The following is a 14,440-nucleotide window of genomic DNA, read 5'->3' on the forward strand; positions in this document are numbered from 1 at the left end:
ACTATTGGTATTTGATCTAAGCATGATTGAATTGATTACTTATTAGTTGGATCTGGTATTTACACCCCACATGTAAGCTCTGTCAATGCTGCTGTCTTATGATCAGGAATATCATTTCAAATATTTCTTAGCCTATCTTTAATTAGGTACAATAAAACCTGATTAATGTTTTATTAGCCATATGACTCCATTTTGGTCTTTTTGTCAGTATAATGTTTTGGATTTAATACTTACAGTATTTATTTTTGGAGTACTATAGAGGCTTTTTGTATACTTATATGCCTAGCTCCTGACTATATATAGTGTGCCAAGTTGGATGGACTTTACTGAAGTGAAGGAGGATCTTGTCAGGACAATGAATGCCAAAATAAGAATCAAAAAAACAATTGTGGCAATGCGTTCTCTTCACCAATTCAACCCGCTTGTAATATGCAAAGCCAAAAAAAATGACTGCACACCTGTTGATACTAGTACAAAGTGTAGGTGTTGATATTAGTACAAAGTGTAGGTGTATATTCACATTGTGACTATTAAGGACAAAACCTATACCCTGCTCTAAGTAAATTAATAAGTAATAGTACATGTAAATAACAAGGGTACTTAGATAACACTATTTTGCTCAAAAAAACGTAAAAGCTATCCCACCATGACAAGGTGTACCTAATCAGGATGGCCCTACTCGGTTATCTCTCCTCTCTAAGTGCCAGCAGGCCTCACTAGGCAGAGCAGGACCCAGGCCTAACTAAGTGCTTAATATGGTAAAGTAAATGGTGTCCTTCAAAACTATAACTCACCTTCTTCGGAATAGATTTCTAACTTCCAGCTTGTACTTGCTTTCTGTACATTGCCTATTCATCACCTAGTATTTCACAGATACACATTTGAATTGTGTTTAGATAGTATTATTATATGTGTTATTATCATAGTGTTTTTATATAAGACATTCAGTAATGACTTTATTTTCAACAAATACAGTAATTCATTCATTGTCGTAATATGTTCCATACAGATGACCCTGAGAAAGTTTCTATCCTCTCTTTGAGGATACGCATCTTGGATGTAAATGACAATCCTCCAGAGCTGGCTTCACCCCATGAATCTTCTGTATGTGAAGATGCTCTTCCAGGACAGGTAATGTTCTATCATTTATCCCTATAGAAAAGTAAATAAAGGGACTGAGATAGTTTTCGTTCCTTAAATCATCACTTCTACAAATCTGTTGATAGCTAACCTTGCCCACCGCTATTACTATGATAAACAGCAAAACCTCTCATGAGTTTATTTTATACTTAGTAGCATTGTATTACTATAGTGCATGCTGTGAGATCGTCAATCCATAGTTGAAGCTTTTCTCTTCTCACTATTGTGGCACTGTAGACTGTTTTGTATGGTAGCACCATACCATTCAAATCCACCATAGGGTCCCAAAAATATGGGTCTTTCTATTTAGTGCTAATTTTTGTCTTTTCCAAGGGGGCGTTGCCGATGAGCCTAAATACACCCCCCCTCCCAAAGAATCAATGACTCCTTAGTAGAATCCATAAAATTAGTAGTAGGAAAAGGTTCATATCACTGGCAACATATGGTAGATTTAAAGAACAATATGGATAAATCAGAAGATCTGCACGATTAAAATAAGTGGAAAACTGGCTAATTTTGATCTGGTGATGGATCCTCTTTATAGACAAGATGTTTCAAATTTAAACTGATCCATGTATTTATAAATATCACACGATCGATGAAAATGTTATCGTGGACATATTTGGTGCCTCCTTTTTTACAGTTTCTGGCATGGGTCTTCCAATACTGTTTTCCCTCTTTTTGTAAAATGGCAGCCACATTCATAGACTACCCTATTACTGAGGTAACTTGAAGCTAGTAGTTAACCCTAATGTAATGCAATCTCCAACCGGGACCCCACCTATCACGGGTCCATAATAGTAGTGGTTTCTCATATAGGCCCCAGACAAGGATCTAGGTCCTGGGTGTGACTGAAACCAATGTTCCCACTAATAGTTTAATAGTTATAAGGTGAATGGGGAATGAGTCAGCTCACCGTTCACCCTTGTGGATCCGCTCCTTGATCAGCATGGATAAGCCTTGGCCTTGGCTGGATGACAAGAAGGAAATCCAGTGATCTGAAGGAAGCTTGTGGTAATGACATAAAAAAAGTTAATGATTAACGCGTCTGTTACCAGGGTTGCCTTATTTACCATTTCATATCTTTGATGTTCTTGTCTGATTGTGCTTTTACAATTTGGATACATTGAAACAACTTTTTTTTATGTCATTGCCACGAGCTATCGAGCTATCTTCACATCGCTGGATTTCTTTCTTCTCTTGCACTAATATTGATACCTCTGTTCTCTATGCACATTGTGCTTCAGTAGTCTAGGGGGTACTTTGCACACTACGACATCGCAGCTGCGATGTCGGTGGGGTCAAATCGAAAGTGACGCACATCCGGCGTCGCTGTCGACATCGGAGTGTGTAAATTGTTTTTGATACGATTAACGAGCGCAAAAGCGCCGAAATCGTATCATCGGTGTAGCGTCGGTCATTTCCATAATGTCGCGGCAGCGACAGGTACGATGTTGTTCCTCGTTCCTGCGGCAGCACACATCGCTGTGTATGAAGCCGCAGGAGTGAGGAACATCTCCTTACCTGCGTCCCATGGCTCACCCCGGCTATGCGGAAGGACGGAGGTGGGTGGGATGTGTACGTCCCGCTCATCTCCGCCCCTCTGCTTCTATTGGCCGCCTGCTGTCTGACATCGCTGTGACGCCGCACGACCCGCTCCCTTAGGAAGGAGGCGGTTCGCCGGCCAGAGCGACGTCGCAGGGCAGGGAAGTGCATGTGAAGCTGCCGTAGCAATAATGTTCGCAGCTGCGACGAGGCGGGGACTATCGCGCTTAGCATCGCTACCATCGGCTTGCGATGTCGTAGTGTGCAAAGTACCCCTAAGACTCTCCCTCTGCTCTCGGATGGACACTGTGCTGATTTAATCAATGGGGGCCCAGTCAAGAGCAGGGGGTCCGTCTTAGACTACCAAACTACATTTACCAAGACATCAGTAAATTGGGAAATATATTGGCTATTTGAACTGACACTAAGTAATAAATGCATTTTGATTCTAAAAGTAAATGATCTTAGAAAACTTGCATTTCTGCCTTTGTATTGAAACATGTATTATCCATCCTTGCCAAGCTTGGACAAATAACCTGTGCTCCCTTTGCTGTAGCTGATTCAGACCATCAGTGTGGTGGATCGAGATGAGCCAATGGGGGGGCATCGATTCTACTTCAGACTTGCTCCAGAACCCAGCGCCGAGCATCACTTTACTCTGCTCAATGTGAAGGGTGAGCCATATGCTGGTCACCTACCATATATCTGCTTCAATCATGCCATCCATGATGTCCATTAATTCACTTCCTTACACATAACACAAATTAGTTTGTATTGTGTCATGTAACATTATTTTTCTTAATATTCATGAGATCAATGTTAGATAGCCTAGTTTTACAATAGTAGTACTAAAACTACCAGCAATTTTTAAGGCTTATGCACATAGCTTTATATCAGTGCTATGTCATTCCTATAATCTCCTAAGGACACATATTTTAACTCAGTATTGCGTCTAGACAAGGATATGATGTCTATAGACAGGCATATGGTAAAACATAGAGTGCCTGTAGACAGCCATACGGTAGAACATCAAATGCCTAAAGGGACAGCCATATAGTAGGACATGGAGTGCTTATAGACAGCCATATGGTAGAACATAGAGTGCCTAAATACAGCCATATGGTAGAATATGGAGTGCCTGTAGACAGCCATATGGTAGAACATGAGGTACATATAGACAACCACATGGTAGAACATGAAGTGCCTATAGGCAGCCATATGGTAGAACATGGAGTGCCTAAAGACAGCCATATGGTAGAACATGGAGTGCCTAAAGACAGCCATATGGTAGATCATGGAGTGACTGTAAACAGCCATGTGGTAGAATATGAGGTGCCTATATGAACAGCCATATGGCAGAATATGGAGTGCCTACAGGTCCATGATACACACATATTGGCTTAAAATGTTGGTGTTTGCCACCAAACAAGATCAGCGGACATAGTTCTACAATGCAAATAATCTCTTATCTTTACACATTAACTGTTCCGAGTATCAAATACTATTTCTTATCACAAAAAGTCAGGTTATAGTCAATAATAAGTCCTTTAATTATAATTAATTTTAAATTAAAAAATTTCAATTAAATTTTATTACCAACTTCTGTCAGTTTAGAGATTTTTTTAAGCTTGATAACATAGCTCCAGTTATATTTATTGCCATTCCTCGCTGAGTAATACACATTATGTGATTTGTTGGTAGAAATTTGCTTACATAAAACATCTTCATTTCATGTCCTCACTCTCCTACTTGTGCCCTTTTTGTTTCTATGCTATCTTTCTATATGCATTCCTGCTTCATTATGTCTATTTTTTATTCACATATAGTGAATTTATAGTTGTATACTAAAACGTCACATATTTATCTAGAACTCTTAGAAGATTTTTACTATTTTCTGTGATTTGACTTCTCACTACATTCTGTCTTGATAGTTCTATGTATTGCATGTTTATCTCTATACATATACTAAGCTCCGAGTCTATATTTGACAAGTTATAAAGTGATCTAGATTGTGTTCTAACTATAATATTCCATTAGTTACATTTGTGTATTGAATAAGGTTTCACACATACGACAATCTGAAGACAAACCACAATGTAAGGGCTGGTCGTGGTCTGTACCCGGACTGTGAATTCAGGTGGCAGTATTATAAGAGCAAAGCATTATTCTCTCACAGTTGTACTGAACTAGCCCTAGATTACCATAGGATCATATAGTGATTTAGCCTGTATTAGACCTGCATCTTAATACAATTGTGTCAAGAAGACAAAAACAATCCAAAAAATATACATCTTTTATTGACATGATACAAAAAACACCATTAAATTTACCACATGATTTGAGATGGGTATCAAAAAACACACAGTTTAAAATTAACCCATTAAAAACACAGAAAAAATCCTGGAGCAGTGTTGTTAATAAGCTATTACATAAGGATGGTCAAAAAATAAGTTATACAATCAATTAGATATACCATACATGTTATTCCAAATTGATCAGCAAACTGATAGTCTTAAAGGAGATCTTATTCACTAAGGGCCGCTTTACACACTGCGATATCGTTAGCATTTGCTGGCGATGTCGAGCGCGATAGCACCCGCCCCCTTCGTACGGCCGATATGTGGTGATGGCTGCCGTTGCGAACATTATCGCTACTGCAGCGTCACCCGCACATACCTTGTCAGCAACATCGCTGTGGCTGCCGAACAATCCCTGCCTCAAGGGGGAGGTGCGTTCGGCGTCACCGCAACGTCACTATGCAGCCGGCCAATAGAAGCGGAGGGGCGGAGATAAGCAGGACGTAACATCCCGCCCACCTCCTTCCTTCCTCATTGCCGGCGGCCGCAGGTAAGGTGAGGTTCCTCGTTCCTGCGGTGTCACACAAAGCGATGTGTGCTGCCGCAGGAACAACAAACATCGTACCTGCAGCTTCAACGATAATTAGGAATGGACCCCTATGTCACCAGTTAGCGATTTTGAACGTTTTTGCAATGATTCAAAATTGCTCAGAGGTGTCACACGCAACGACATCGCTAACGCGGCCGGATGTGCGTCACAAATTTCGTGACCCCGACATTGCTTTAGCGATGTCGTAGCATGTAAAGCGGCCCTAACAATGGAGTTTCAACTTTTAAAGCAACAGTGTCTTTAAAGTGCATGTATTCCATAGGGGGCGACACATTAACTCCTCAAGTACTTAAATAATCATATATAGGAGCATCACTGCAGCCTCACATCAATGAACACAAAAATATGGCACAATATTATTTAAGATTCTCCACCTTTTGAGGTGCTGGGCAGTATGGTTCTACAGGTAGTGGTCTTTATCCCTCCAAATTGTCTCCTGGCAGCTCGGTGCCCCAGGCTTTCCCCTTCCTTCCCCTCCCCTGCAGGGTAACAATGATGGTATATGGGGTTAAATTGATTTAAGCATGGGCATTGTCACACATGGAGAATCTTAAATAATATGGTGCCATATTTTTGTGTTCATTGATGTGAGGCTGCAGTGATGCTCCTATATATGATTATTTAAGTACTTGAGGAGCTGATGTGTCGCCCCCTATGGAATACATGCACTTTAAAGGCACTGTCGCTTTAAATTTGAAACTCCATTGTTAGTGAATAAGATCTCCTTTAAAGGGGGCTTTACACGCAACGACATCTCTAACGAGATGTTGTTGGGGTCACAGAATTCGTGACGCATATCCTGCATCGTTATCGATGTTGTTGCATGTGAATCGCACGAACGACCGCTAACGATCAAAATTACTCACCAAATTGTTGATCGTTGACACGTCGTTCTAATCTCAAATATCGTTGCTGTTGCAGGATGCAGATTGTTCGTCATTCCTGAGGCAGCACACGTGTGACACCGCAGTAACGAGGAACAACACCTTACCTGCATCCTCCGGCAACGAGGTGGGCGTCACTTTCTTTCGCCTGCTCTCCGCAACTCCGCTTCTATTGGACGCCTGCTGTGTGACGTCTCTGTGACGCCGCACAAACCGCCCCCTTACAAAGGAGGCGGTTCGCCGGCCACAGTGATGTCGCTAGGCAGGTAAGTCCGTGTGACGGGGACTAACGATGTTGTGCGATTTGCCCGTGACGCACAACCGACGGGGGCGGGTGCTTTCACCAGCGACATCGCTAGCGATGTCGCTGCGTGTAAAGCAGCCTTAAGACTGTCAGTTTGTTGATCAATTTTGAATAACATGTATGGTATATCTAATTGATTGTACAACTTATTTTTTGACCATCCTTATGTAATAGCTTATTAACAACACTGCTCCAGGATTTTTTCTGTGTTTTTAAGGGGTTAATTTTAAACACTGTTTTTTGATACCCATCTCAAATCATGTGGTAAATTTAATGGTGTTTTTTGTATCATGTCAATAAAAATGTATATTGTTTGGATCTTTTTTGTCTTCTTGACACAATTGTATTAAGATGCAGGTCTAATATAGATTAAATACGTTCAGTTTGGTAGATATGCATTTATAGATATAATATGGATTTCTCTTTCTGGTTTTGGATTGATCATATAGTGATCTAAGCCTGGTTCAGTGAATTGGTGGTGGGAGGTCAAGCTAATTGATCTGTCAGTAGTAGGGAATCTGTCAGTAGTGATCCACCATCCTAAGCCATCTATATTGGCATGCAAGTCATAGGAATCTGAATAAAATAATACCTTAATATCTGCAATCTGATGTTAATTCAGAAATATCCACACTATGAGCAGGACACTGATCTAAATGAGAATCTGCTTCCAGGGATTATTTTTAATCAAAGGGGACATAACCATTGTGAGACAAGTAAATAATACAGAACATTTGTTGTTTTACAAACACCTTAGCAGCTGCAGCTCTCACAGCTCTGCTGTATTGCAACAATATTGTAACACTGTCTACCAGAAGATGGAGGATGAAGCTGAGAGGAGCCTGCAGATGTGTCAGTTATAATCACACACGGCTCTGCAGTGACATCAGGAGACCCGAGAGCGGCCATCATACTGCTAACACCCCTTCTATTTATAATAATCTCTGGAGGTGGAATTATCTTCCAGGCAGTGTCCATTCCATAGCCTGGAAGAGCTCATTTATATAAAGTGATAAAAGATGATTTATCCACAACAAGGCATCTGATATGAGATATAAGATATAAAGGTATGTATTTTTCAGCATTTTATAGCCTGAATCCCCCTATTAATAGTTTGTATTGGTAAAATGTGGTGACAGATTCCCTTTTATGCCGAATTCCTGGTATTAGTTATTTTTTACCCAACTGCTTTCATTTAAAACACCTATACAGATCATTCTGTATAATTCTCCATAGTTGGGCTCCTAAATATAAATCAAAATTTAATTTTCTTACCAGGCATTTTTTTTTCATAGAAAAGTTTTAAGTGTTAAGAAATCAAAGCCTTTACAAATACCACTAAAGTGGACCTGTTACTTGATCAAATAATTGATTTCAATGCCATGTGCAAGTCTCTGCGCTCCCCTGTTTCTGCTGCTGTTTCTCTTTTATGCCGCATCCCTTGATTGTAGAGATATTCACATTTGTTACTTTTGGAGCACAATATGTCAGAACTCTGCTTGTAGATTAACTGTGCATTTCTTTTCTCTCTGGGGTGTACACTTTCACCCCTCATTCCCAGATGCTGCCAACAACAGCTACGTAGCTGATCTAAAAGTCGATCACTCCCAGAAGTGTCAAGCTATGATTGGCAGCATTTGGGAGTGAGGGGTAACAGCACTCACCCCCCACAGAGGTGACTCTGAACAAAACCGCCCGGTGGAGCTACGAGCAGAGATTTCACATACTGCGCACCAAGAGCAATAAATGTGAATATCACTACAAGTAAGTAACGCAGCGCAAAAAAGAGAGACAGGATCAGGGGAACTCAAGATTTTTACAAGTTGTTCTACTTATTTTTTTGGAAAGCATGAAAGGCCCTATTTAAACATGGTTATCTCCTGAGTGTCTTAGGGTATCTTCACACTTTAGCGATGCAGCAGCGATCCGAACAGCGATCTGACCTGGTCAGGATCGCTGCTGCATCGCTACATGGTCGCTGGTGAGCTGTCAAACAGGCAGATCTCACCAGCGACCAGTGACCAGCCCCCAGCCAGCAGCGACGTGCAAGCGATGCTGCGCTTGCACGGAGCCGGCGTCTGGAAGCTGCGGACACTGTTAACTAAGGTAAACATCGGGTATGGTTACCCGATGTTTACTTTAGTTACCAGCTCACACCGCTTAACTTAGCGTGTGCAGGGAGCAGGAGCCGGCACTGGCAGCGTGAGAGCTGCGGAAGCTGGTAACGAAGGTAAATATCAGGTAACCACCTTGGTTACCCGATGTTTACCTTAGTTACAGCTTACCGCAGGCTGTCAGACGCCGGCTCCTGCTCCCTGCACATTCAGGATTGTTGCTCTCTCGCTGTCACACACAGCGATGTGTGCTTATTAGCGGGAGAGCAACAATAAAAAAAGAACCAGGGCTGTGTGTAACGAGCAGCGATTTCACAGCAGGGGCCAGATCGCTGCTCAGTGTCACACACAGCGAGATCGCTAATGAGGTCACAAAAAGCGTGACTCAGCAGCGATCTCAGTAGCGATCTCGCTGTGTGTGAAGTACACCTTACACAGAAAAAGGATTAAAGGCTTAATAATTCCAAGATCTGCTGTTCTTTTATGTCCATGTATTTTCTACATTCCAGATAACACAGCTTCAGTACATACACACCGAATGCCATTCGACAGAAGGGAGCAGGATATGTTCATCTTGCCAATACTAGTTGTCGATGGAGGTACTCCAGCTTTGAGTAGCACAGGAACTCTTACTATTCGGGTGTGTGGGTGTGACAGCAGTGGTGCGGTGCAGTCATGTAACACAACTGCCTATGTGATGGCGGGGAGTCTAAGCCCTGGAGCACTTATTGCCTTGTTGGTTTGTGTTCTCATACTTGTAGGTAAGTTACTCATGTTTTGTTACCTTTTGTATTTTCCAGCTTTACATTCACAACTGGATCAGATTTTAAATTACCTTATTGTCAAATTCAAACATAACTACAAATTGTTTTTCCCAGTCCTTTATAAAAAAAAATACTATTGCTCCCTAGACTACCCCTGCCCAAACTTTAAAGAGGTTATGCACTACTTTTACATTGATGGACTATCCATAGGATAGGTTATCAATGTCTGAACGGCCGGGGTCCAAAACCGGGCACCCCCACCGATCAGCTGTTCTCGGTGCCAGCGGCAGCAGGCAGCCGGAAATGCTCAGTCTGGAGCTTCCCTGTCAACTGATAGCGACTGTAGCTTGGTACTGCACATATGCCTCCTATTGATTTGAATGGAAGGCGGATGTACAGTACCCGGCCCCGGCTGCTATCAGTTGACAGGGAAGCTCCAGAACTGAGCATTTGTGGCTGCCTGCTGCTGCTAGCACCAAAAACAGCTGATTGGTGGGAGTGCGGGTTGTCGGACCCCGGCTGATCAGACATTGATACAATAGGCCATCAATGTAAAAGTAGTGGCCAACCTCTTAATGCTTTATTTGACCATATTGGATTTATAGAGGGGTAACTAGCTCAGTAGGTGACTTTATCACACAGAGTGGAGTTCTGTTCCAAAGAATGGCTTCAATTCTGCAGAAGAAAGAATATAACAAGAGTGATATACCATATTCTTCTGGATCTGAAATATATATGGCCTTTCATATCTTCCCCTGGTGTTAACTGCTGATCTATCATGCTTTCAGCTGTTAAGGCCACTTTACACACAGAGATAAATCTGCGGCAGATCTGTGGTTGCAGTGAAATTGTGGACAATCAGTGCCAGGTTTGTGGCTGTGTACAAATGGAACAATATGTCCATGATTTCACTGCAACCACAGATCTGCCAAAGATTTATCTCTGTGTGTGACGGGGCCTTTAGACCTATAGTAATCAATAAAAAACACAGCTGGGAAACATTAACCCTGACAATCTGATAGTAAAATTCCCAATGTAGCCAAGGATAAGATCTCAAAGAGCATTTATGGGTTATCTAAAAATCCACCCTATGTTCTGTAATGTGCTGGTAGGTCCGCTTCTCAAAATAGGAAATACGATTTACAACATTCATCCATATACTTACTATTAAAAGATAAGAGGACATCCATTTAGAGGCTATAGATTTTCTAGCTATCTATAGTGATTGGGGGACTGCCAACTACAGAAACTCATCAGGCTGCATCTCATCCAGACAATCCAAACCATAGCAATGGATCAGGAGTAATTTGAGCAGAAAAGCCTGAATTTATTTTATCTGTTACCTCTCAATTCAAAGCCAATTTAGCTTGGGGCATCTCCATAAGAGTTGCATTAAATCTTCTGTACTCTACGGACAAACAGGGCGCCTAGGATTATCACTCACTGTTATATGATAAGTCCTGAGTGTAGCATACCATGACTCAATGAAGGGATATCACCAGGACTTACAAAACATAAAACAAAAGCACCAGCAAAGAGCTTTCTCATTTCAAAAGTGGGATCACACAACCTAATCATGACATTTTTAATCAACAATGTCCAGCAGGGTCTTCTGTATTTCTTACCCACTCCTGGTTTTGGTGTACAAATACTGAGGTAAAAAACTCACCAAATACTCAACGTGTGTACATGGCCTAACGAAGAACAAATACCCTCTGCCACTGCACTAGTCTCTGTGGTTTGGCTGCTGTGTTGACATCAGATCAACAGTACACCACCACTGCAGCCAAACAGTGAGTTCAGCGACCCTGCCAGCGTAGCCCGCATGAGTTTCTGAGCTCAGTGATTGATTTGCTGCAGCGGGGTCATGCACTGTTGTGAAATCATAACTGCAGTGAAAATACAAAGCCCACCATAGAGGTGAAAAGGCGGCATTAGACCCAGGGTGGAGTAAAAGCTTTTGGGGACCACTTTATCCTAATGTGGAACATGGTAAGCCTGCATTATTCCCCTGAAAAAAACAAAAATCTAAAAGTTCAAATCACTCCCCTTTTGCCCCACTGAAAATAAAACAATAATAATAAAAATATATACATATTTATGTTTCGCTGCATTCAGAAATGCCCAATCTATCAAAATATAAAAACAATCTGATTGATAAAAGGCATAGCAAGGAGAAAATTCCAAACAACAAAATTACGTCTTTTTGTTCGCCGCAACATTGTATTAATATGCAATAACAGGCGATCCAAACATTGCATCTACACAAAAATGGTATAATTAAAAACCCCGTCTCAAGACGCAAAGAATAAGACATTACTAAGCCCCAAATCCCAAAAAATGAGAACGCTAAGGGGTGCTTTACACGCTGTGACATCACTACCGATATATCGTCGGGGTCACGGTTGTTCTGACGCACATCCAGCGCCGGTAGCGACATCGCAATGTGTAAATCCTAGGAGCGACGATGAACGAGCGCAAAACAGTCAAAAATCGCTGATCTATGTCACGTCGTTCATTTTCATAATGTCGCTTCTGCTGCAGATACGATGTTGTTTGTCGCTCCTGCAGCACACATCACTGTGTGTGAAGCCGCAGGAACGACAAACATCTACTTACCTGCGTCCGCCGTCAAGGCGGAAGGAAGAAGGTGGGCGGGATGTTACGTCCCGCTCATCTCCGCCCCTCCGCTTCTATTGGCTGGCTGCTTAGTGACGTCGCAGTGACGCCGAACGCACCTCCCCCTTGAAGGAGGGATTGTTCGGTGGTCACCGTGACGTCGCCGAGCAGGTATGTGCGTGTGAAGCTGCCATAGCTATAATGTTTGCCACGGCAGCAATCACCACATATCGCATGTGCAACGGGAGCAGGTGCTATCGCGCTGGACATTGCTAGCAATTGCTAGCGATGTCGCAACGTGTAAAGCCCGCCTAAGAGTCTCAGAAAATGGTGACAAAAGCAATTTTTTTTTTACAAACGTCTGAATTTTTTTCACCTTTTAGGTAAAAATAAAACTATACATATTTGGTATCTGCAAACTCATACTGAACTGGAGAATCATATTGCCAGGTCAGTTTTCAAAGTAGTCAACATGGTAAATTAAAAAACCCAAAAAACAATTGTGAAATTCCAGTTTGTTTTTTTGCAATTTTAATTCACTTGGAATTTATTTCCCACTTTACAGTGCAATATGGGGCAAAATGAATGGTGTATTTCAAAAATACAGCTCATCCCGCAAAAAATAAGCCCTGATATAGCTATGTTGACGGAAAATGGCTCTTGGAAGAAGGGGAGGAAAAAACGAGAACAAAAACTAGAAAATCGCCGGGTGGTGAATGGGTTAATAGTTCAACTGTTCAGACCCTGAAGCTTTTGTATTGTAACCTTAAGGCCTCTTTCCCATGTCAGTGAAAAACTGCTGCTGCTTCCGGGTCGGCTGTGCAGTGCATTTGTATGAGCAGAATTAGCCGGCCTGGAAGCAGAGATAGCAGCAGCCGGAGAGAGCATTGCTAGAGATGGGTTTCACGGATCACTCCACTGTGTGGTCCATGGGACATCAGTGATGCCGAAGAAAAATGGACGTGTCTCCATGCGGAACAAATAGACACTCTTCTTGAGTGGCTATAGGCAGCCAGAACAATCTTAGGCCCCCTTCACACATCAGTGAAAAACACACACACACGTGCCGTGATTTTGGCACATGTGTGATCTCCATGTTTTATCTGTGATAATACATGGAGATCAGGCACTTATACTCACCTGTACACGCCAATGCGGTCTGTGCTGCTGAACTCTTATTATTATTGTCATAGACAGTTCAGGACAATTCAGCATATAGCAGTGTGGTTCAGGTGGCAGCAGTCTTTATCTTTGTAAGACCCCTTCACACATCAGTGATTCTGGTACGTATGTTGCAGTTTTTATACGTACCAGAATCACAGACATATGCAATGGGTGTGCGCACACATCAGTGATTTCTCACTGACGTGTTTCCGTGCGGCACACATGCGTATCCGTATGTTCTACATGGAGACAAGTCAATTTTTTTCTGGCATCACTGATGTCCCATGGACCACACTATGGTGTGATCCATGAAACACGTACCAGAAAAATCATGTACATTTAAAATTAAAAGCTTTTTAAAATCACCTGTCTATAGTGATGCAGTCTCCGGCCGCTGCTCTCTGCTTCTTCCAGGCTGGCTAATTATGCTCATGAATATTCACTGCACCGAGACGCAGAAGTAACAGTAGCAGAGGCACAGCATCGCAGGAGACTTCAGCACAACGGACAGCAGGAGCGTGGACCTAAGTGACTATAAGTGCCTGATCTCCATGTATTATCACGTATAGCACATGGAGATCACAGGGACATACATACCTTTAACACGCCAGTGAAAAACGTGTGTTTTTCACTGACGTGTGAAAGAGGTCTAAGACACAGAGCTGAGAATAGCAAATAGCTCACGATTTACTAGGATTCCATCTTCATCTATGGGGAAGGAAGAGTGTGGGGTGATCAGAGGCATTAAACAGACATTCTTCATTTTCACTAGATTGCTATAACACGCTTTAAGTGGTTTTACTTGCAAAGGAAATGTTGAAATAGCTGGCTATAGTATGAATACATAAAAGATGCGTTCACCTTTCCAATCCCCTGTTCTTTCTATGCTGACATTTCCCTGGCCGCAGCTGTGATATGTCAGTGATAAATGGTGGAAACAACACACCATTGTTGGAGCTGGGCTAAAAAAAAATGGCTGGCCATTGTCATGGAAACAGT

The 14,440-nt window shown here is 42.1% G+C and overlaps 1 protein-coding gene across 2 annotated transcripts in view; it reads left to right on the plus strand.

Moving 5' to 3' along the window:
* CDH22 (cadherin 22) overlaps positions 1-14,440 on the plus strand; it is a 554,465-nt gene that overhangs the window by 534,619 nt on the left and 5,406 nt on the right. The window contains exons 9-11 of one of the 2 annotated variants that reach the window (XM_075349744.1): positions 1,010-1,131; positions 3,242-3,359; positions 9,404-9,655. In XM_075349744.1, the coding sequence (XP_075205859.1) occupies positions 1,010-1,131; positions 3,242-3,359; positions 9,404-9,655 (492 nt within the window). Of the gene's footprint in view, positions 1-1,009; positions 1,132-3,241; positions 3,360-9,403; positions 9,656-14,440 lie in introns of those variants that run through there. The other variant, XM_075349745.1, reaches the window with a different exon arrangement.

The sequence above is a fragment of the Anomaloglossus baeobatrachus genome, chromosome 5 (genome assembly GCF_048569485.1).
Source record: "Anomaloglossus baeobatrachus isolate aAnoBae1 chromosome 5, aAnoBae1.hap1, whole genome shotgun sequence".
Taxonomy (NCBI): Eukaryota; Metazoa; Chordata; class Amphibia; order Anura; family Aromobatidae; genus Anomaloglossus; species Anomaloglossus baeobatrachus.